The sequence below is a fragment of the Phaseolus vulgaris genome, chromosome 5, assembly GCF_000499845.2.
Source record: "Phaseolus vulgaris cultivar G19833 chromosome 5, P. vulgaris v2.0, whole genome shotgun sequence".
Classification (NCBI taxonomy): Eukaryota; Viridiplantae; Streptophyta; class Magnoliopsida; order Fabales; family Fabaceae; genus Phaseolus; species Phaseolus vulgaris.
Window position 1 is genome coordinate 39,847,633 of NC_023755.2, and position 23,286 is coordinate 39,870,918.

Consider the following 23,286-nt stretch of genomic DNA (forward strand, 5'->3'; position numbering starts at 1 on the left):
GTAATATTCTAGTTCTTCAAAGTTCTTCCTCTCGCGCGCGTTCTGTCGGTCGACGGGGTACCTCCGATTGCACTCTGACGCTCAAGTCAGTGCTAGTGATTAGTCTATTCTCTTAGGATATCAAAAACATACATTTTCCCCATTTCAAAAGTTCTTTTTATAGGTTGACTTGGATCTCTCCCTACGTGGACTAGATAGTTGGTTGCCAAGACATGTGTAAGTGGTCTTTAGGTTATGTATAGTGATTTCCTGATATTATGAGAACGTGTTTCGACGTGCCTTTGACTTATTAAATACTGAGTAGTAACTGCCTTTGTCACGTATTTATTATTTGATATTATTTATTCATACATTCGATCGTCCGAGTCTCGACCGGTACAATATGCAAATAAGTTTTGTTTTACAACGTTTAATAAGAACTTTGGTAGTTTATAAAGTAATATATTTATTAGGTACTCTATGGATAACAACAGAATACAAATTCTTTTTAGGAATATTAGATTGAAATATAATGCGTGATATTTAATGTGTTTGATGTTTTATTTCAACCATAGATTTCAAACATACAAATTCATAATCCCATGATTGATAACAAAAACATAAAACAGAAAATAGAGAGAAAGAAGATGATGAACAATAACAAAAACCACTTGTTGTATTATTTCTCATTAAAAAAACAAAAAGCAAAAAAATATAGATATATACCTAACATAAACGTTATGTGAAACCGAAAAACAACCCAAAAGCTGTAAAAAGATGTTCCAAACTTTTGGTGCTATTTTTGTTTAAAATCAGAATTTAATGTGAATAGTTAGTGTGGACTTTGAATCTTGACTTTTGTTGTGGGATTTCGGAAATTAAACTTCTCTTTTTATTGAAGAACAACCCCAATTAGGGAATAGTACGTAAGATATTAATAAAAACCCTAGGAAAAATGTAAAAATAAAGCAGGAACACAAAACAAAATGTCTTTAAAGTGTGTTGGTTAAAGCAAAAAACATGTTTATTTGTCGTGAAAATTAGAAGAATATGAATAAAGCAAGAAGAGAAATGGAGAAAAACAACGAAATAAATAATGGTCAACTCTGGTGTGCCATTATACAAGTTACTAATAAGTGCATTAATATTCTCCACATTTCTCATATTTTCTTCACTTTTCCCCTCTCATCTTATTCAACCTCTTGTTACTGCTATGCTTCTAGATATAACACATGTTTCATAATTTTCGACTCACATCAAATATACAGATAAATTTTCTTTTCGAATTGTTTGAAAAAAAATTCTGATTCATTTGAATGAGTGTTAAAAAATTATAGCTTCTCATAAAGTGAAGCTTTATGACGATGTAAGTAAGAAATGTCTATGATTTCAATTTTGAAAAATAATATAATTAGATCGATCAATCAATGTATTTGAAGTATTTTTTGCTTTGAAGATTAGTGTTTCATCACAGTTTTATCTTTGAAAGGTGTCTCAGTAAATTGAGAAAGAAGGAAGTATATAAACTATCATTAACATCGACTTTTGAATCATGTGTGATTATATTAACGATACGAAAACAAAAGAAAGTATAAAAATACAGGTTTAAAATTTAAAAGAAAAAATTATCTAATTTAGAAATGAAAAACAAATGAGAAATAATTTAAAGAGGGTCTTCACTAAAAAAATGGTCAAAAAGAAATTATTTAAATGTTGGTTCATAGAGTTATTGATATAGTTTCAACTTACACGTAACTATATCCAAATTGAAAATATTTAAAATTGTTAACTTAAAAAAAAATAATCATGAACTATTGATATGAATACCCAAATGAAATAGCAATAATAAAATTTGTGAAGTTAAACTAAAAAGTAATTGGAATGGCAACAATAATAATTTCCAAAATGTATGTTTTTTTTTAAGGTTTGGAAGTTAATAATGCATATGTGTCTCTGCAATAGGAATTTAGAAAAGAAGCCTTAACTGCCAAATCAACCACAGATTTGGTTGCAAAACTGCGATTCCAGATCTTTCACATCGTTTTCTTCTTCCCACCACCTAATTCTGCTTCATCATCACTTATCTTTAACTGCTCATTCTACATTTAAATATAAAAGTTCTTTCTATGTCAAATTAGTAAAAAAAAATTATTAAGAAGTGAACTTTTAGATCTCTAAGCATATTTTTCACGTTAAGAATAACTGTTCATGTGATGACGGCCTAATAGTGAGGGACTGATCATTGTTAAGATAAATTCGAAATGACTCTCGTACCATATTAAAAAATGAATTTTAAGTCTAATTCAATTATAGTTTATAAGATAAAGTTTGCACTCATTTATATATTATAAAATATCGTAATTTCTATATGATATAAAATTTTGAACACTCTATATACTTTGAACAATAACTTTAGAATGAATCAAGTGTGGGTTTGTCCATGCTGTGGGAAACATATGTTCGGTTGTGGACTCACACTTCCTTTACATAAAATAACAATTAACCTTTGAAAATAATATATATATATATATATATAAATATTATAGGTTTGTTGATAAAACTTGACTTACCTACCAACCATTGTTGGAGACACACAGCTGTGTGTTCTTGTCCAAAACTGACCCCATTGTAGATTCTTCATCACAGATCTTCATATATGCTCATTATTCATTCTCTATATATTCTTATTTCCATATATATACCTAATAGTTTTTAATATTTTATCAATAAGAAAAGAATAAAATTAAATAGATAATGTACAATTATGCAAGAGAATCAATACAAAGTCATAATCCTATATTACATGTTCAATATTTTTAGATACTATGCTCTTTAAAAAAACATTTTTTTTCAAATACATTAATTGTTTTTTTTATCAGCAATAAAAAAAAAATAGGGATCACTTTAGGGGTGGTCCAACCCTTATACAGAAAAATAAGACATCAAACACCTAAAAACGCGTCTACCAACCTAATACACCGGCACCCAGACCAACTCTAATCAGAATCAATGAAAGAGCTTCATACAAGCTAAATGATTTAGAACCCAAATAGAATAAGGAAAATAAACAGAATTAGACTTTGCAACAATCCAAGACCACACATTTACTTACATCGAAGCAAACACTTCAGACACATCTTTCACACCTCTATTGAAGATGACCGAGTTTCTATGTTTCTAGATTTCACTCACTATACCAACCCAAATTGCACTTCAGACATCATTAACTGACTCAGAAGCCTGACTCATCCTGAAGTGTGAAAAGTTTGTCAAAGGGTCCTTATAAGCTAGCCACATTTTTACTCAATAGTTTTTGAAAATTTCATGTTAATACATTTTTATTTCATCACTATATATAGATAGTGAATGTTTTCCTCCCAATAAACTATATGGATTGTGGTATACTTTATTGATCAACCTTAATATTAATAATATTAACAACATTATTATTACTATTAATAATAATAATGTTATTAGTAATAATAGTATTAATAATACTTTTATTATTTATATTAATTAATAATAATATTATTATTTATATTAATTAATATTATTATTATTATTTATACTATTATTATTATTATGTATCCAATATAATTTTGAGATTCATTATACAATAAAATATTAAAAAATATACGTGAAAAATAATCTTTTATATTAGGATTATTAAGATCTTTTATATTAATATTAATTACTTAACAAAATATATAGAATTAGGAGAATAAAATAATTATTACCTTTTAAAATTATGGTAGGTCTTATATGATAAAACTCCTTTGATTATATCTCTTCATGATCATATATAATTGTATTCAACAATTTATAAGAGAATTTAAAGCCAAAATACATAATTATCAATTAGAGATAACAAGTAATTCAGTTCGATAGGAGAAGTTAATTTTTTTGAACTCATCAATCTGACAGATTATAATTGGAGTGGGACAAACAACTCATCCATTTTTTATTTTTTTTTTATACTTTTAAAGAATGATTTCATACTTTTTTATTTAATTTTTTTTTTCTTTTCGGAAAGTGATATAAATAATTATAAACCAAATAAATACATCTAAAATAAAAAATATAAAAAAGTGACGAACCAACTCATCAACCAACCGATCGTATGAAAAAAAAATAAATTATTTTCAACCTGTATAACTTTAACCAGTAAATTAGTCCCGCTTTTAACATACCAATAACGGATCGGGTTAAAACGGTCATACTAACCCATTTTGACACCCCCAATTATTGATATGATATATTTCAAAAAATTTGTTCTATAGTAACAATTCATTCTAATTGTTAAAACGTATTTGAATCTGTTGTGGTGAATTTAAGGTCGTCCTCAACATGAAATAATGAAAAACAAGTGTATTATAATTTAAAAAATAAGGTTTTTTTAGAATATATTGCTAACAGCAGAGAACCTAAGTTTACTATTTCACTCAGTTCCTTTTTCTGAGAAGACTTTGAAACTTAGAATAAAGTGTGGTCCAGAAATTCCTAAAATGAAAGACATGTATACTCAAAATGCCATCAGAACTTGCCGAAAGTGGAAAATCTATTATCTCTCCATTACTATTAGATGAGATGTTATAATCAATTGTTCCAAAATCACGCCCTAATTGCATGACCCAGATAAATATTAAACTCATAATAATAGAAATAAACAATGTATTTACTTCATAAAAAAAATAAAAAAAATATTTCTCCTTTCAATTATTTCTATCAGTAAAAAATAAAAAGAATAAGTAATTTCTGTGAGGCATTTAAAGAGACTCAAATTCTTATAAAAAATAACAAATTACTAATATAACCTATAACTCACCTACAAGAAAATCATGAAATAGAAACTAATTTTAGGAGACAAAAAATAATTAGTTGTTATAGTGACTAAATAAAATGTTTTCTAAATTACTTTTTATTATTGTTAAATAGTTTCTAAATTAGTATATAATTAACTACCAATTATTTAGATTCTAAATTTGGTAGCAAAAACCTTAGTTAGTTGCTAATTAGATACCAATTTAGAAACCATTTAACAATAATAGAAACTAATTTAGAAACCAATTTTTTTTAATCTCTAGAATGATCTCTAATTTAGTCACTATGATAACTAATTATTATTTTTTCTAAAATTGGTTTCTATTTCATGATTTTCTGTCAGTGTCAATCACCAGATATAATATTTAAATATTTAATTGAAGTTAGTTAAGATTCATTACCCTACCCTATTATAAACCACATGCTCTTTATCTACTTCAACATCAATTTATATTATAATTAACTCATTTTTTTAAAATAATGTTAATTTATGTGTACTGTCTATTCTCCTCGCAATACGATATAACGAAAAAGATAACGAATTTGTCTTCAATATTATTTAAATCATGCATGTTAGTAGGTATTATAAAAAAGTTTTCACCACTTTTTGAATTTTTTTTCATGAAACAATTAAAAAGTTTAGTATCGATCTTAACAAAGTTATTTCCTTCTTAAATGTGTGCTTAGAATCCTTAGTATTTATGTTATCGATTAAAAAATTATGATGTTTTTAGGTTGGCCGATGATTTTTGGTATCTTTGAGGAGTGCTAGCTTTAGAGTGGTAGGATGTTTTAATGGGTGTTGTTAGTGTAAGGAGTTGGAGGTACAAGTGTGAGGTTCGTTGTGTTTGAAGAGAGGCGTGTACGTTTCTATATGTTTTGTATAAGGTTGAATCACATCTTAAGTGAATCACATTTATTTGTTTTTTCTTGTTGATAAAGAAAAAAGACATTATACAATAATCGATTTGATAACTGATACTATTTCATCTGAAAACATATTATTTTGAATATTCTCTGTACATCATTTAAGATCTTCTCATTAAGTCATTTTCTTATAAAACTTATTATTAAATTAATTTTCTTCACTTAAATCTATATACACAAAATTTACAGTTTATAGAAATAAAAATAGATGTAATTAATATACATTTTTCAGATGTTTCAAAATATAATCATTTAATTATATAATTATTATTGTTATTTAATTTTAACAAAATGTAACAGTAATAATCATAACTATATTATTAACAACATTTTGCATTTTATTGCTACAAGACTTAATTATATCGTGTACGTGACATTCAAATTTGCTAAAAACGTGTACTCTTTTATGTCAATGAATGTATTTATGATCTCTAAACATGACCTACATTTGGTCCAGCAACGATGACTCTGTTATAGGATCTTCAATCTTTAGTACAAATTAATTAAAGGAGAATGAGCAAGTTCCTGATCTTTATTCAGCTAAAACGTGAAAGAAAGTGAGATGGTGTTTTTCAGTCAAATACTTTATAAATATGTCCTCTTCATTCATATCATCAACATTATCTTAACAATAAAAAAAATATTATTATACTACAATCAAATCACTAATTTAGAGATAAAAAAAATAATTAATCATTATATTGACTAAATTAAATACTATTTTGGACGCTACAAAATTATTGGTATCTAAAGTGGTTTATATTATTAATAAAAATTTATAAAATGATTTTTAAATTTGTATTTAAATTAGCTACCGATGTTTTAATTACTAATATTTTAATTTTTAAATTAATATATAAAAAAATAACAGACTAATTCCTAATAGTTAGATACAAATTTAAAAATTATTTTTATTAATAATAGAAACTATTTTAGATATCAATATTTTTTAGTTTATAAAATGATATCTATTTTAATTAAATAATAAGTAATTATTTTAATATATAAAATTAGTTTTTATTTAGTGATTTTCTTGTTTGTTTAACCTAAAATATTTTTTTATCAACAATAAAAATAAAATAAATGAGAGTCTGTCTATAACAAATATATATATATATATATATATATATACTATATGTTTTACCTAAATAAATGAGAGCCTATGTCCATGTCTTCATTTGTATCTATGTTAATCTTAAAATAACTGTCGTTTTTTACCTTGATACACTAGTGTGTTAAAATCGCTTCTGCATCCATCATTGTACCTCTACAAATAACACATGATGTTTAGGTAAGTTTTTTGATAAATAAAAGTGTTGTAGATGTTGTCTCCCAAAGGTGAGAATCTTTAACCTTAAAATAGTTGACATAATTGTGATTTCTACGGGACTTAGGACTTTTTAATAAGTTTTGTGGGTACGTCCCCGAGTGTTCCCTAGAGTTAGGAATAGTTAAGTTTGACTCAGGATTAGCTGTGATCCTTGTGAATCCAGAGAGAATTGGGTAGGGTCCTACAAATATATATATACTTGACTCTTTCATTATTATGCTCCCTACATCATCACCATCATGTTTCTCACAAATCACACGCATTACTATGCCTTTGCATTGGTCATCATCATCTGATTTTTCTCCCTATACACACAATAATTAGATGAAACATGTAATTATATATGTTCTCACCCATACACATATATCTCTCATTAATTATATTTCATATCCAATGTAACAAAAATAAACCTCTAGACTAAATTCTCTCTAAATTTTAATAATGTTAAGTAATTTTTTTATCAGCAGAAAATAAATAAAATAAAATGAGACATCTCAGGAGTGTCTCAATCCTTATACAGCAAATGGCCAGGACCAACCTGCTCAACACCTAACCTACAAAAATTCAACCGACTCTACAAACCAACAAACCAATTTTTAAGAAAACATAAAATAGGCTACATCAAAAGAATTCTGCATCCCTCAAATTATCCTATCAGAACCTTTATAATCAATCTTCAGCTAAAACAACTGAATGATGTTAAGTAATTATTTTTTTGGGTAGGTTTTAGAGTTCTTTATTTGATTTTCTGTTAGCTGACTGTTTTTTATAAATTATATAAGGATTAGTTCAGTCTTTAAGTGTTCTATATTTATTTATTCATTATTGCTGATAAAAAAATAATTATTTATACTTACTTTTCTTGGTTTTTGAAAAAACTCAATTCTCAAAAAAAATATTCATTTGAATAACATATACACTCTTATAAAAGTATTTTATTTCAGTTAAGTATAATGAGAAATTTTCAAACTCTTTATAAAGTAAAATAAAAATAAAAATAAAAATAAATGATTATTTTCTTTTTATTGTCAAAATATATAAAATATTTTTTTTGTGAAAAAAAGTTATATGATGATTTTGTAAGAATTGTAATTTAAATTAATAATAAAATTATACTACAAGATTTTCATTTAATTTTAATCATTATTCATGCTTTTCTTTATCAGAAAAAAGTATACATGCTTTATTATTTTATCCTTTTTAATTTGATAAATGAACACGTACACGAAAATATTACAGAGTATTACGTTTGTGCCTTTATATATAAAACCTTTTCACAGATTTACTTATGATACATCATATCAGTTGTCTCTTATTTCAATATTCTTTATAATAAAGTATCCTTAATTATTTTAAATTTTTCATACCTTTAATTCCAATAATTTCAATAAATTTTAGTTTTAGTTTTTCCTTCTTAATATATTCGGGTTGCTTTTCATATAAATATAAGGGTGTATAAAAGAATAATTTTATATCTACTGAAAATTTTATTATTATGAAAAAAATATCTAGATGAAAAGTTTACTTAAAAAATGGTGCGCGCTTTTTATTTTTAATTTTGACTATTCTAACATTTTTATTTTTAGATATTTACGATTTTTATTTTTTTAATAAGATTTATTATTATTTGATACGTTATTTAAATTGAATTTTATTAGTATACTACTCAAAACTACTCGTCATTTGATTAAAACATTTTTTTATGTAGATTATATATATAAAACTCATATTACTTTAAAATTAATTACGTTAAGTCTTGTTAATGTAAATTATAATTTTAAAATATATGAATCATTATTCTATTATTATGAGAGAGTGAGATGAATGAACCTTGTCCATTACATAAAATCATGAAAAATTGTGATTTAAAGATAAAGTCATGTAAATATTTTTGTGGCCATTCAATTATTAAATCAATTTTCATGTATTCAAATGTGTGGTTTCTTTTATGTTTTTAATCCAAAATTAATACGATACTTTTGAAAGTATATGGAAAGGTAATCATTTGACACCAATTTTTTTACTTTAACGTTAAAAAATTATTATTTTATTAAAATAATATTTTATACTAAAACAATTGTTTGAATGATTGTTTTTTTTTACTTTTAAAGTGTAAAAGAAATCTTATTGGTAAAAGATAATTATGATGTATATATATGTACAAAAATATTACTTTATAACTCTCACAAAAAAATACTTCCACCTAACTATAATATTATATATTATGATTTTATATAAAAAAAAAATGAATGGTTTTGTGTTTAATGATGTTAAATAAATATACTTTTTTTAGTGATGGTAAAATATTATATATATATATATATATATATATAAAATAAACATAATTTTTTCCTATCAACAAGAAAAAATGAAATATTTTAAGAGTGTTTCAACCTTTATACATCTTGAAAACCTAGCACTCAACTCAACAAAACTAAAACTATATCCTCATAAACAGCAAAACACATAACACATATTTAACCAACCTAAAACAAATAATTTGTTTTTAATCGAAAACATGTAAATTATGAGATTAAGACAAAAAAACAAGTTGAAGAAACTATGAGGATTATCCAAGACTATATCTTCAATTCAGTCATGAAAAAGATTTTGAAATGATCAATAATTTCTTATTTAAAAATGTGTTTATTTCAATACCGCAAAATCTGACTTAACACAACAATGACATTTTCTAAAACTAAAATTAAGATTTGTAGGAGATGACAATGCTACACTCAATCCATAGTATTCATAGAGTACTCATCACCATCTCACACTCTCATTATAATTAAAAAATTGTAATGTGATAGGTTTGAATGTGCATGGTGAAAGTAAAATTTTGATAGATGATAAAACATGAGACATAAATGATTTGAAAGAGGATAGAAGAGTGAAGGAAATGGTCACATGGGTTGTTCCGAGTGAGGAGATGAGACGAGGAGGATGAAATGAGAAGGATATATGTCCCCATGCCTTCTTCTCCAACTTATGGTGCTGCCCTGTAATGGTTTTTGCAGGGAGACACTTCGTCCCCACACTTGTTTCTCATGTGACCGACCACCTCCTACTTCACCCTGTCATTGCTCCCACATTCCATTCACCTTTTTATATATATACACACTCTTAACAACCTCTTTTCTTCATTCTCTCTCAATAACCCACTCCACCCCTTTTCTTTAATTTCTCCCACCAACACTTCATCACTTTGCCTTTTCATCATAAAAATGGAGAAAGAAGATCTTGGTCTTGAGATCACCGAGCTCAGGCTGGGGCTTCCCGGCGGGGAAAAGACGGAGAAGGAGACGAAGAAGAAGAGGGTCTTCTCCGACATTGTAGGGGAGAACAGCTCCTCTGAAGAAGATCGTAAAAAGGAAACCAAGAATCAAGTTGTGGGGTGGCCTCCGGTGTGCTCCTACCGGAAGAAGAACAGCGTCAATGAAGCTAAAATGTACGTGAAAGTCAGCATGGACGGTGCTCCTTTCTTGCGTAAAATCGATCTAGCTATGCACAAGGGATACTCCGACTTCGCCTTTGCCTTGGACAACTTCTTCGGTTGCTATGGAATCGGTAAGTTATACCTAACTCAATCTCGTAAAATCAGTTTATAAGATGCAAATTTACATTCACTTATACCCAATAATACCCAATAAAATAACTTTTCTTCGAGAGAATGACAACTCCAATGATAATATTGCAATCTGATAAGTTTATACAAGTTAAGATTATGTTATGTGGGTATGTATCCGTACGAAATAAGCGTTAATTAAGTGGAAAATATGTAGTTTATGGCTAGCTACGAGGCAAGATAGGGTTATGAACAGAAACTCAGAAGAAGGATTTGGAACTCAATAATAGAACGCCTTGAAAAGCATGTAAAATTAAGTATATGTGAAGTGCATAAAAAGGTACTCTGAAGAGAATTAAAGAAGTTGAGCTAAATGAAGAATGTTATTAACGATGAGATTGTGATTAAAAAATTTGTTGACAGGCGAAGCGTTGAAGGATGCGGAGAATGCTGAACACGTTCCCATATACGAGGACAAAGATGGTGACTGGATGCTGGTTGGCGATGTTCCCTGGGAGTAAGTCCTTTTCACTTCACCTTTTCTATAATTTATTATGTCTTCAATTTGCATACTCTTTTTCCGGTATAAAGAATCTCATAAAATCAATTTATAAGATAAAATCTGCATACAATTATATATTATGAAAACATATTATTTATATCGAGAGTGAGAACTCGTGCGTAAAATAATATATTTATGGGCAATTCGATAATGGATGACACGATAAACTTAACAAACTCTTGTTAGATAGAGTCAAAATGGTTTTGAGTGAGAGCATGAATTCATGTTTGAAGAGAGAAAAGTGATAAGAAATATATAGGAGTGAAGAAATTGGGTGTGTCTTCCACTAAGTTTTCTTCAATGCCGGTGTTTGCTTAGCAAAGCCACACCAAACACTTAATGGTGCAATGCATTGCGAATACCACCAACTTTGATTCCGTGTCTGAAAACTGGGTGCTCCCTAATTTCTTTTTCTCGGTATTTTTTACAATAATCACTGATCATTGTTACGTGCTAATTACAATTTTGTGTCAAGATACATGCATGCATTACTTTCTAATCTAATCATGAGTCAAATAAACAGAGTAGTCCCACAAAACTTAAATTAATGCTACCCAAATTGGTCCCTGATTTGAACGCCAACAAGTTTGGCAGAATCATTTTTGCAGTGCCCCAACACAACACTTGATTAGACATGTGCCCATAAAGTTGTCCATTGACCTAATTAATTAGTTCTTTCTACTTAAATTGTATGCTAAATATGATTATCTCAAACAATTACAGAAAATGATCTTGGATCATATGTTGCCGACATGCGTGAATCCTTCATTATAATGTTGTGCACATCAACACGGGAAGGGTGGGGAATAGATAATAATCAATTGTGGCCTCACCAAAAAAAGGCAAACCTTTAGTGGTGGATACCCCAAAAAAAAGTCCTCATATTTTAATAGTAATATTTATTATTATATTAGATTGTAAAATGGGTATATTTTTAAGAGGGTCAAAGTATTATTTTTTTTATATAAAATGTTCTAAATTTCAATTAGTATAAAAATTATTTCTTTTTTTTAAGTATAAGTAGAATTTTCAACACACCTCTCACATCATACTTGTAAACTCATGCGTGTGACTGTATATTTATGAATAACATTAATTAAGATAAATCTGAAATGTCTCTGATACTATATTAAAAAAAATATTTTAAATCTAACTTAACTTTATAAGATAAGATTTGCACCCACTTATAATGTATCGGTTGGTTAAAATTTTTTTAAAAGGTTTGTCTCTTGTATACGGGTTGTAACACTACAAGAAAATCATGAAATAGAAACCAATTTGTAGAAACCAAAATAATTAGTTGCAATAGTAACTAAATTAGAGACCATTTTATAAACTAAAAAAAAATTGATTTCTAAATTAGTTTCTATTATTGTTAAATAGTTTCTAAATTGGTATCTAATTAGCAACCAAGGTTTTTGCTACCAAATTTAGAAACCAAATAATTGGTAGTTAAAACCTTAATTGCTAATTAGATACCAATTTAGAAACTATTTAACAATAATAGAAAATAATATAAACTAATTTAGAAACCAATTTTTTTGTTTAGTTTCTAAAATGGTCTATATTTTAGTTTTTATTGTAACTAATTATTTTGGTCTCTAAAAATTGGTTTCTATTTCATGATTTTCTTGTAGTGTAATATATCTGAAATTCTCTGCTTTTATTTTATTCATTCTTTATCGATAAAAAATACTATATAATATAAAATATTTTTATTTTTAGTTTGATGTGAAATTTTTATTATAGTTAAAAGGGTTTATACTCTTTTTTTCTTTTAAAATTTGTAGAATTATATATGCATAGGTGCTGATATAGAAAGTGGGGATTTTTGCAGGATGTTTACTGAGTCATGCAAGAGATTGAGGATTATGAAGAGATCAGATGCAAAGGGGTTCGATCTGCAACCAAAAGGGTCTTTAAAGGGATTCATAGAAGGCGTGGAAAAATGAAAAAGTATAGATAAGAAGCAAAGAAGATAGGGTTCTAATTCATGTCGTACACGTTTTGAAGACAAACCAAGTTTCATGTTGTCGTTTTATTATATTTGAGGAAGCAACATTTTAAAGTATGGTGCATGAACCACACTTGTGTCTATGATAAGACCTAAGAGTGAATGTTATATATATGCAGAAGCCTGTTTAATGAAATAGGGAATTCAAAACTCATCGTTTTAGTGTATGTCTTCTCATATTTGTTAATATGCTGCAAATTACACCAAACTTATTGTCCCTCTTTTTTTGCTTGCAATTTCCTTTTTATTTCCCATCCTTGTCTTTCATGCTTATCTTTTTTAATCATTTCAAAATTTCATATCTATATATTAAAACCATTTAAAGTAACTAGATTTTGAAATACAACTTATTAAGAAAAGTTTTTTTTTTCATTTTTTTAATCAACCAAAAATAATAAATAAATAAGAGATATTTCAAAAATATCTTATAAAGTCTAACTTAGGTCATTTTTCCTTTAATCTCTTTCTACAGACATACAAACATGAATCATGACTTTTGACACAAACATAAACCATTAAAAAAAAATCACATAGTGATTTTTGATTAATCTTATACAAACTAGTGACTCAAGACACCAATTAAAATAAAACAAAGTTTATCTATCTGATTTTGGTTTTTACCCATGACCAAGCCTTCGACTTTTGATATGGTCTATCCTACCGCTTTTAAAAATCTTACCCGTTATCGCAATTACTTGCAAAGAGGCACTTAATTAAATTTTGGCTAATTAATTTGGTGGAATACTTATAATTAAGTAAGTAATTGTGTGAGCTATTAATGATAATAGGGGTAGTTTGGCAGAAGGGATTAATTCACGTGAACACAACATGACAGAAGCGCAAAAATCGAACACTACCTTAATCCTTGCATAGGTACAGAATCTTACTTGAATCTGAACTTCCAAAATATACAATTCATCTACCAATTCTGTGCCTTTTTTTCACTGCATTACCCACTTTTAATTTAATCAATATTCCTTTATTTATTATTTTATTCTATTTTTCCACACTGTAAAAAAATCGCTTTTTTTCTTATTACTAAATATAAATCAATTTTAATATTTTATTTAATAATACTTCTTTAAAGTCATATTAAAAATAATATTAGAGTTAAATTAATATATTTAATTATTATTTATATATACAGGACATAAATAGTTGTTTAAATGAATGGTTAATTATTATTAGTGAGTTGTGGAGTGGTGCACACAAATTAAGATTCCTTGGCTTTTAGAATACAGTAAAAGACAGTTATAAACTAACTAATCAATTCATATCGGTCTTATCTTTACCTGTTATTTCTTTCTCTCTTTTTTCTTAATTTTTTTTCACAACTTATTATTATTATTATTATTACTACGTATTTTTGTTACGGTGATGAAGCTTTGTGTTAAAGTAATGGGTAACGAGAGATTCATAACCCACATTTTTTATATAATCATCTTATAATCTCAATATTATTATTTTAACATTTTATTATATCATTTAATTATAAATTTTCTTATAATTTCAATATTATTATTTTTATATTATTTAATCACAAATTTATTCTTTTAGATTGTGAAAATATTTCCTCTAAAATAATAATACATTTGGTGCAGGTATGAGAGAGAGAGAAAAAGGACATAGAGGCGCATGCATCGCTATCAATGTTCCTTTGGGATCTTAATTGTCTACCTGCAACTAATTGAGTTTACCAATATTATGCACTTAAATGAACTCTTTCTTTCTTATTTCTATTCAATTCATTGCATTAACTAAACGCATGCATGTAACAATTCTTGGGACCCCCACTTTCAACCATGCATGCATCACCATTCATTTCATGCATCTTCTTCCTCTCTAACATGCAACTTCACACCTCCTAATGTTCAAAACAAAGGAACATATATATATATATATATATATATATATATATATATATATATATATATATATATATATATAATATTCAAGTCTTGTAAATTAAGCAATCAAGGTAACAAATTCTTTTCACCTATTGGTAAGAAACAATATATACACATTAACAGTTTAAGAGTAATTCAATTCTTATACAAAATACTAAAACAATCATATTACGCAACACCTTCCTGACATTTACACAACTAACCTTGCCAAAAATCACAACTGCAAACAAACTAAAACAAAATTGTGCATGATGTTTTTTTCTATCAGCAAATAAATAAATAAATAATACAGGTATTTCAAGGATACCTCAACCTTTATATAAAAAACTCAAACCACTCACAAGTCATAAAGAATATGAACTTAGTTAACCTGAGTTTTGAGTAACGGAGCTCATGCAAACTAGTGGTTCGAGATACCAATCAGAATAAGAAAAACGTGTTAGTTTAACTTTTGCAGTTATCCACGACAAAATCTTCGACTGAACCATCGTGATGGTAACAAGCACAATGACATTACGATCAAACTTTTGACTGAACCATCGTGATGGTAACAAGCGCAATGACATTGTAGGAAGAGAAAAGAAAGATTCTAAAGGATGTGTGGGGTATGAGATGAAGTGAGGAAGAAGATAGAAAAGATAGGGCCATAGGTAGCTAGGGTTGAAGAAGGGAAGAAGTAATGGGTGGTGTCTTTTTTAGGTAATTGGAGAGACAAGATTGTGTTGATGTTAGGGTATGGGCATAGTGTGTCTATGGTAAATTAGGGTAACCATAAAGGGTATGCAGCCACCCCATGTGAAGCAGGGAAGCAGAAATAGTAGTAGTGTTACTATTACACTATAAGAAGAAGAAAAGGGTCCACAATGGCATCAATTGGCACCCCTTTTGGAAAGAACACGGGATCAGACTGTGACTTCTGCTTCACCCCGAATCAATATCATCATCATTCATCTCTCTTCTTTTCTCTTTCAATTCATTGCCAAAGGATCAAATTAAACTCTTTCAGATACTTTCTCCAATTCCACACGCCATTAACCAAATTAAAACCTCAATCATTCAATACAGATGCTGTAAACAAACTATTAAGCCTTTACTTTATGCAAAACATTACTCTTCTTGTGTGAGTAGCGAGATCACCGACTCAATCTTTTCCTTCATTCGGTCGTTTTCGTCTTACATTCTTCAATCCTTCGGACTTCGATTTTTTATTCGGAAGATATTTATAAAAAGTTTTCCAATATTTGTGTCTGATAAATATTGTAATATTCTCTGGTTGATGTACGTTCTTCGTAGGATCGGTTTGTTGATGTTAGCAGTTATTTGGTACAATTCAGTCTGCTACAAAGATATGACTTAATTTTTGGATGTTGTGTCTTGTATTGGTTTGTTGAGTTTGACACTTGATTATGGTACTTGAGTCTGATGGCAAAGACCCTTTTTAGTTGTTGGATGTATGTCCTTGATTGAGGGTGTAACCTCTTTGGGGGTTGATGTAACTGTATTTGTTGGGTTTTTATATCTTGTACTGGGTTTTTATCTTGATCTGTAGTGCAATGTTGTTGGATCCTTAGTTGATAGGGTGCTAGAAAACTTGTTTTTTGAGTTTTGTATAAGGATTGGGACACCCCTGAAGTGTCTTATTTTATTTTATTTATTTTTTGTTGATAAAAAATAAATAAATATTGTAATATTAACATAATTTTGTCTTATTGTTGTGTGTATTTATAATATTTGATGGACTTTTTCATTCTTGAACTACTTTTAATAAACGCTTTAATTAATACGTTTAACTTATATCATTCGGTCGATATCAGATACCGACATATTATTGGGATTGTTCAGTCTTAACGGTGTAACATAGTGAAATTTTGAAATTGTTTCATCTTTTCTAATATGTTTGAGATATAAGAGTCTTTAAGTGAATTCCTTCTCTACCACCTCAATGGACATTTCATTTCAAACTTCAATGATTTTTTTGTACAAATTAATTCTTCACTCCGCCTAATTATGCACCTACTTTCTCTTCCTAAATCATTCATTTCTTCGTTTCTTTTTTCTTTTCACATCTAAAGGTGTGATATTTGTTAAAGTATTTTGACCATTGTGAAAAAAAATCTATCTATGTAATAAAGTTTTTTTAATTAACCATGCCAAACAAAACTTCGTTCTCATGGTAACCATATTAACATCAATTAAATTTCTTTGACAGCTTACAAGGTAATTTGGTGTTTAAGATAGGATAAACATAGAGCATATAAAAGTATATTATATTAGTTAAAAGCAAAATATAACAATACAAATATGATGTTAACATCAACTATGACAGTAGGCACAGTAAAAAAATATATGTTACTGAGAGTAAAGTAATGGTATTCATTAACATCAAAATTATTATATTGTAGCAATAATAATATAATACTATATCTAAACAATTTTGGCCCTGTGCAAAGACCAAGGTGTAGAAGGAATATTAGAGAAAAATAACGAGGCATAATTTTTTTGAAAAAATATTGAAGTTCAAGTTTCGTAATAAATATGGACAAATAAATGTTCAGGGAACTTTTAAAAATGGCGAATACAAGTAATAAAGGAAGATGGAGTTGTCCTTAATTTTATGTCCAAATCGCATTTTTTCTCTGTTCTTTTTTTAAGTTTTGTATCTTTGAAATATTTTTTATTTTTTAAAATATTTATTTAAAATGTTAAAAACATTAGTTTCTTTGCCATTTATAAATTTACGCCTCTACCTAATATTTGTATTCATTTACGCCACAATAATTGATGAAATACATGTTTATTGATGCAACAACATGTGTTTCACTTTATTTGTGCGAATATAAGGTTCTAGAAAAGTTAAGTGGAAAAAAATCAGTTTAATTGAAATATAAATATATGCAGAGAATTAAATAATTATTCAATATTATAATATTGAATAATTTAAAGTGAAATGTTGAATAACGAGATGTACCTGTATGGATATTGGGGACTGAGTAATGTTGGTCCACGTCGATACAAGGTGTCTGCTTCGGTCTTAGTTGTCCTGTCCTTCGAGTTTCCTTCTTCCTCGCGTGCCTCGGTCGGCCGGTGGGGGTACCTGCGATTGTGCTCCGACGCTCAAGTCAGTAATCTCTCTCAGTGAGAATCCTTGATAATCTGAAAAACATACCTTTCTCTCTTTCTTTCTCTTCTTTTGTATGTCCCCTTGGGCTTGGACCCGGGGGGTCGTTAGTGGTTCGCGACCTGTTTTGTGGTCCTTGGGTCGTGGATCGTGTTAGATAGTTTCCTGGGATCTAGGGGTGTTCCCGAAAATCCAGAGAGTGCTCACGTGTGTTTGTTGCTCAATGGAAATTGTAACCGTTTGTCCCACGTGTAACCACGTTCTTTGCTTAATTAGATAATTTACTTCAAACCACGCGGTCGTCCGGTGCCGACCGGTACACGAGAGAAAAAGAATAAAAGGTTAAGGATTATGAATAAAATTTCCTTTTATAAGAAGATTGTTAAACATAGTAAAAAGGCTTATAGAGAGGAATATAGAGAGGGTCCCGTGGAGAGAGAAAACCGACAAAGAAACAATGTCACGTGCTTTGGTGGGGGCACCAACCTTAAACTACGACTTGTTTACGTGCACATGGAATTCGCTTAGAGTTGACCGTTTCTTCTAAAACTGAAACATGCGGGTCCCACCTGTTTCCACCCTATTTTCACCTTCCTCTCTATTATAATTACGCAACACCACTACTAAACTTTGACACGTGTCAAATCATAATAATAATATTTTTTTATTATTATGATAATTTAGTAGTTGTTGGATATTTTACGTCATTAATTACGTGGGACGAGAGATGAGGTGGCGGGTAGCGAGGGATGAAAGAAACAAAAAAAGGAAAGCGAGATTTTGAATCAGAATAATCACACGCTTTCCTCAAACGCCGTCGTGTTGTCGATACGTGGAAGAATCAGAGCCGGTGTTTCGGCGACACGTGTCGTCCTTTGGATGGTCCAACAACCTGGCTGGTCACACGCACCATAATATAAGGTCGCACGTTGCCGAAGAAACAACAAAGCAGCAGTGCTAAATATCAAGAAGCACTTTCGTGTCTCTCTCTCTCTCTTCCAAATCATAAAGACGAAACCGAAGAGTTAGTCATATCGGGTTACAGGGAAAACCGGAAAAGGTGCAGTGCAGGAGCAAACGTTGAAATTGGTTCTCGCGTGTGAGTGTTTCGGAGCAATGTGGTCGCAGTCACAGAGTAGCATCCACTCATCGGAATCTGACGCCGCTGATTGTAACTTGAAGGAGACGGAGCTCACGCTTGGTCTTCCCGGTACCAAAACCGCCGCCAAACGTTACTTCTCCGACACCGTTGAAGATCTTGCAACCTCTTTAGATAAATCCAAATTCCCGACATACAAGTGAGAACCAAGCTGCCACATTCTACAAAATTCTTTCTTTCTTTATCTTCAAAACACCTCATATAACTAGAAAGTAGAATATAAAATATAAGCGGTTAGAAAACTCAATTCTAAATTATATTTATAACATTGATTTACATTTAATATGATTTTAAAGTAATTTAAAACTTATATTAGTCATTATTTGTCGAATTTATTAGACCATCACACTTTCAGGTCGACTCACTTATAAATATATTATCTAACGTAATCATAAACTGATATTATGAAAATATATTATCTAACGTAATCATAAACTGATATTATGAAATTGAACCTATTTATAAATATATTATCTAACGTAATCATAAACTGATATTATGAAATTTAACCTATTTATAAACTGATTTTATGAAGCTGAAATAAACTTAAATTTCATTTATTAATAAAATTATTATATGGAAACATCAACTAAGTAATGAAAAAACTCATTCGTTATTATTTTTTTTTTGCGAATAAATTGAATGATTTTTTTATGTGAATTTGTTGGGTGTGGATGGATGGTGGCAGGGAACAGGTGGTGGGGTGGCCGCCGGTGAGGGCGAGCAGGAAGAATGCGCTGAAGAGTTGGAAGTTGGTGAAGGTGGCTGTGGATGGAGCTCCATATCTGAGAAAAGTGGATCTTGAAATGTACGAGAGTTATGAAGATTTGATGAGGGAATTAGAGAGCATGTTTTGTGGTTTAGCCATTCGTACGTATTTATTAATCACATAAAAACAAACATTTGGTGTGTATGGTTTTATTTCTTTTAACTATGTGGCTTGAGGGTAATTGGGTCTTTTTGTGGCCAACCATTGTTGCAGGTAATCATTTGATGAATGAGAGGAAACTCATGGAGTCTGTAAATGGGATTGAATACATGCCCACCTATGAGGACAAAGATGGTGACTGGATGTTGGTCGGGGATGTACCATGGAAGTATGTTCCATTCATCACTTTTCCTGTTCCAAACCTTCATTTTAGGATTCACCACTTACATAGGATTTTGGTTTCTGGTTTTTTTTTTTTTGTAGGATGTTTGTTGAATCATGCAAGAGGATAAGACTTGTGATTAGCTCAGAGGCTATTGTTCTAGGTCCGAGATCTAGTTCAAAATGTTCGGGTTCCACCTAGAAGAAGAAGAAGAAACATTAATTAGTGTAATAATGAGAAGCATTTGGAGAAGAGTGATGAAATATGAATCCATGGTGCTTGTACATGTCCCCTTTAGCACCTCTATTAATTAGTTACTTTTGGTTTGACATTAAAAAAGGTAGAACTGATCTCGATATTAGTGAGAAAATAAATAAGAGAGAGGTTGGCATGTAATCACTATTATGATCATGGATCGTTATAAGAGTAAGCATGTGTAATGTAATGTAATGGTTTTTGGCTTTGTATCCCCATTTTGGCAGGTGTTAGATCCATTCAATGATCATTTAGTTTCCACTCCATAAATTTACATAATATTTTTGTACTAGATCATGATGAAATTAAGTTTATTTTTATATGTTATTGTTTCATATATAAGAATATTGACGATCTCAAAACTAAAATATTAGTGTAGTCAATTATCTAATATTTCGTTTCGTTTTTCTCGTTTTGTTATTGACTTAATTTAATAATAAATGTTGTCTCCTATTTAATTTAAGACTGATTATTCATAATTTCTTGATTTGTGCTGATATAACATTAATGTCTTCAAATATAAATATTGGTAGATGATATACTTATACGCAATATCGAATTCGGTCCATAGAACCCCTAACCTCAGACATAAGTCAATGAAGCTAAAAACTAAATTTATTTTAACAATCTCAGATCAATCTATTTATCTCTCAATGTTGAACTCGACTCATCATGAAGATACAATTATGTTGCACTTTGAACCTTAAAATGTTTGATTCTATTTTTGTACAATGACCTTCTTCAATAATTTAAGACGTAAAATAAAAACTTGCCAGAAGAATTGTTTTAGAAATAAGTTTTTTAACAAATTAAACACGCGTAAACCCCCAATAGGCACGTTAAGATGAATTTTTAATTAAAGAAAAATTAATAACACTTTTTTTTTAATTTCTGTTTCCAAATATCAGTCAAATCGAAATTATTTTTAAATTTTTATCTTTTCGTTAAAAGATAGAAAGATGACGATTTATCGAGGAAAAATGCTTGACTCGTACAAGAATGGACAAATGAATAAAAAAGAAAACACCATTTTCAGAAAAAAAAAAATGTCAATCGAACTGTGCAAAGCTGGACATTTGAGAATTATGGGAATTGCAGGTTGAAAATGGGGGTGCAGAAGTAAAAGCCCTAATGTAGCCCAAAATTTTATTAGCCCAAAGTGAGATGAGTCAATGCGTGGGCCAGATTTTTTTTTAATTATAATACAATACAAGATAAATTAACACTGCACATATTGTTAAAGTCTATTTTGTTTTACTTTATAGTGATTAAAAATGTACAAGTAAAATATTATACATAAACAATATTTTAATAATTTTTATTTTCCATATTTTAAAATAATTAACTAGGTGCTAATCCATTTGGTTCAGAACCTGCTAAGAGGGTCTCATAAATTTAACTATAGGTCCAGGAATAAAGTATAACTTAATCCAATTTTTTCAAACTCTAAAAGTATAAAAAAAATTAATTAACTTCTATGAAAGTTCTTTTAGTATTTTTTTTTTCTTCAATAAAAAATATTTCAGTCTAAACTTCTTCAAAACTAGTTTTACCCAATTTTTCTAAAAAGTTTTTTTTTTGTTTAAAAAAAAGGTGGAAAATATGCTTGGATGCTTCTTCTAAAAAAATGAAGTACAGTGAAGAAAAATCAAGTTAATTAAGGGTCTATTTAGCTAAACATATAAAAAAAATCACTCCTAAGATCGAAAAATATGAAACGAAAATTAAATGAATTTTTTCATAAGGTAAAATTAATGTATAAATTAATTTATTGATATTCTATCATATTATTCTATGTAAAAAATATTTTTTTAATTCCTTTATAAATTAAATTTTAACTTATAAAAAATGTTCATATTTTCTGCTTATGAAAACTTTTGTCTAAACATATCCAAGAACAATTTTAAGTCCAATGAAAGTGAGAACGAATGCATTTTGGTTTAGGCGTTTTCTCATACACCTCCATATTTTATTTATTTATTGAAAAATTAATTTATTCTTTTCAAATTATAGAATTTAAAAGGTATTTTTTTTTAATTCAAAAATATCTTTTAAACTCTATAATTTAGAATACAAAATTGTAAAAGAAAGGTATTTTTAATATAGTCTGAATTGTAGAGTTTGGAAGATATTTTTTAAATTCCAAAAAACCCTTAAAACTATACATGTAAAATTTGGAAAATCTAGGTATTATACACTTCAGAAATGAAAAAAAAAACAAATTCAGCATTCTTTTTCGAAGGATAGTTTTAGAATTAAAAAAATTATGGAGTTGCAGGAAGAAAACACCTTTGTTTTAATAGCCATAAATTAAACTACTGAAGCTAAAGTTCAATAATTTTGTTACTGTTAAGAGGAATTCAGTTGATGTGCATTCTAACTGTTAAAAGGTGTTGACAGAATGTGCTTAAGCTGGAACTGACTTCACCAGATTTGTTGGTTGCAAGCACTTGCGCAATGAATGGGTTTGAAGAGTGGTTACTGGTTGGGAAGCAGTATTAGGGTTGACAATAAATTGGAGCACGGATAAGGTATGCTTCCACCACTATAATTATGAT

At 28.7% G+C, this 23,286-nt stretch overlaps 2 protein-coding genes across 2 annotated transcripts; both read left to right on the plus strand.

Moving 5' to 3' along the window:
* The first annotated feature begins 9,935 nt into the window (after nucleotides 1-9,935).
* On the plus strand, nucleotides 9,936-13,406 carry LOC137835984 (auxin-induced protein 22C). Its single transcript, XM_068644772.1, has 3 exons — nucleotides 9,936-10,624; nucleotides 11,046-11,139; nucleotides 13,022-13,406. The coding sequence occupies exons 1-3, from the start codon at nucleotides 10,282-10,284 to the stop codon at nucleotides 13,134-13,136; spliced, it is 552 nt and encodes a 183-aa protein (XP_068500873.1). The 5' UTR covers nucleotides 9,936-10,281; the 3' UTR covers nucleotides 13,137-13,406.
* Nucleotides 13,407-19,163: 5,757 nt separating this feature from the next.
* LOC137835983 (auxin-responsive protein IAA1-like) lies at nucleotides 19,164-20,940 on the plus strand. The gene is made up of 4 exons (XM_068644771.1): nucleotides 19,164-19,521; nucleotides 20,071-20,252; nucleotides 20,365-20,479; nucleotides 20,575-20,940. Exons 1-4 carry the CDS (start codon nucleotides 19,340-19,342, stop codon nucleotides 20,672-20,674), a joined length of 579 nt encoding a protein of 192 aa, XP_068500872.1. The 5' UTR covers nucleotides 19,164-19,339; the 3' UTR covers nucleotides 20,675-20,940.
* Nucleotides 20,941-23,286: the final 2,346 nt, after the last annotated feature.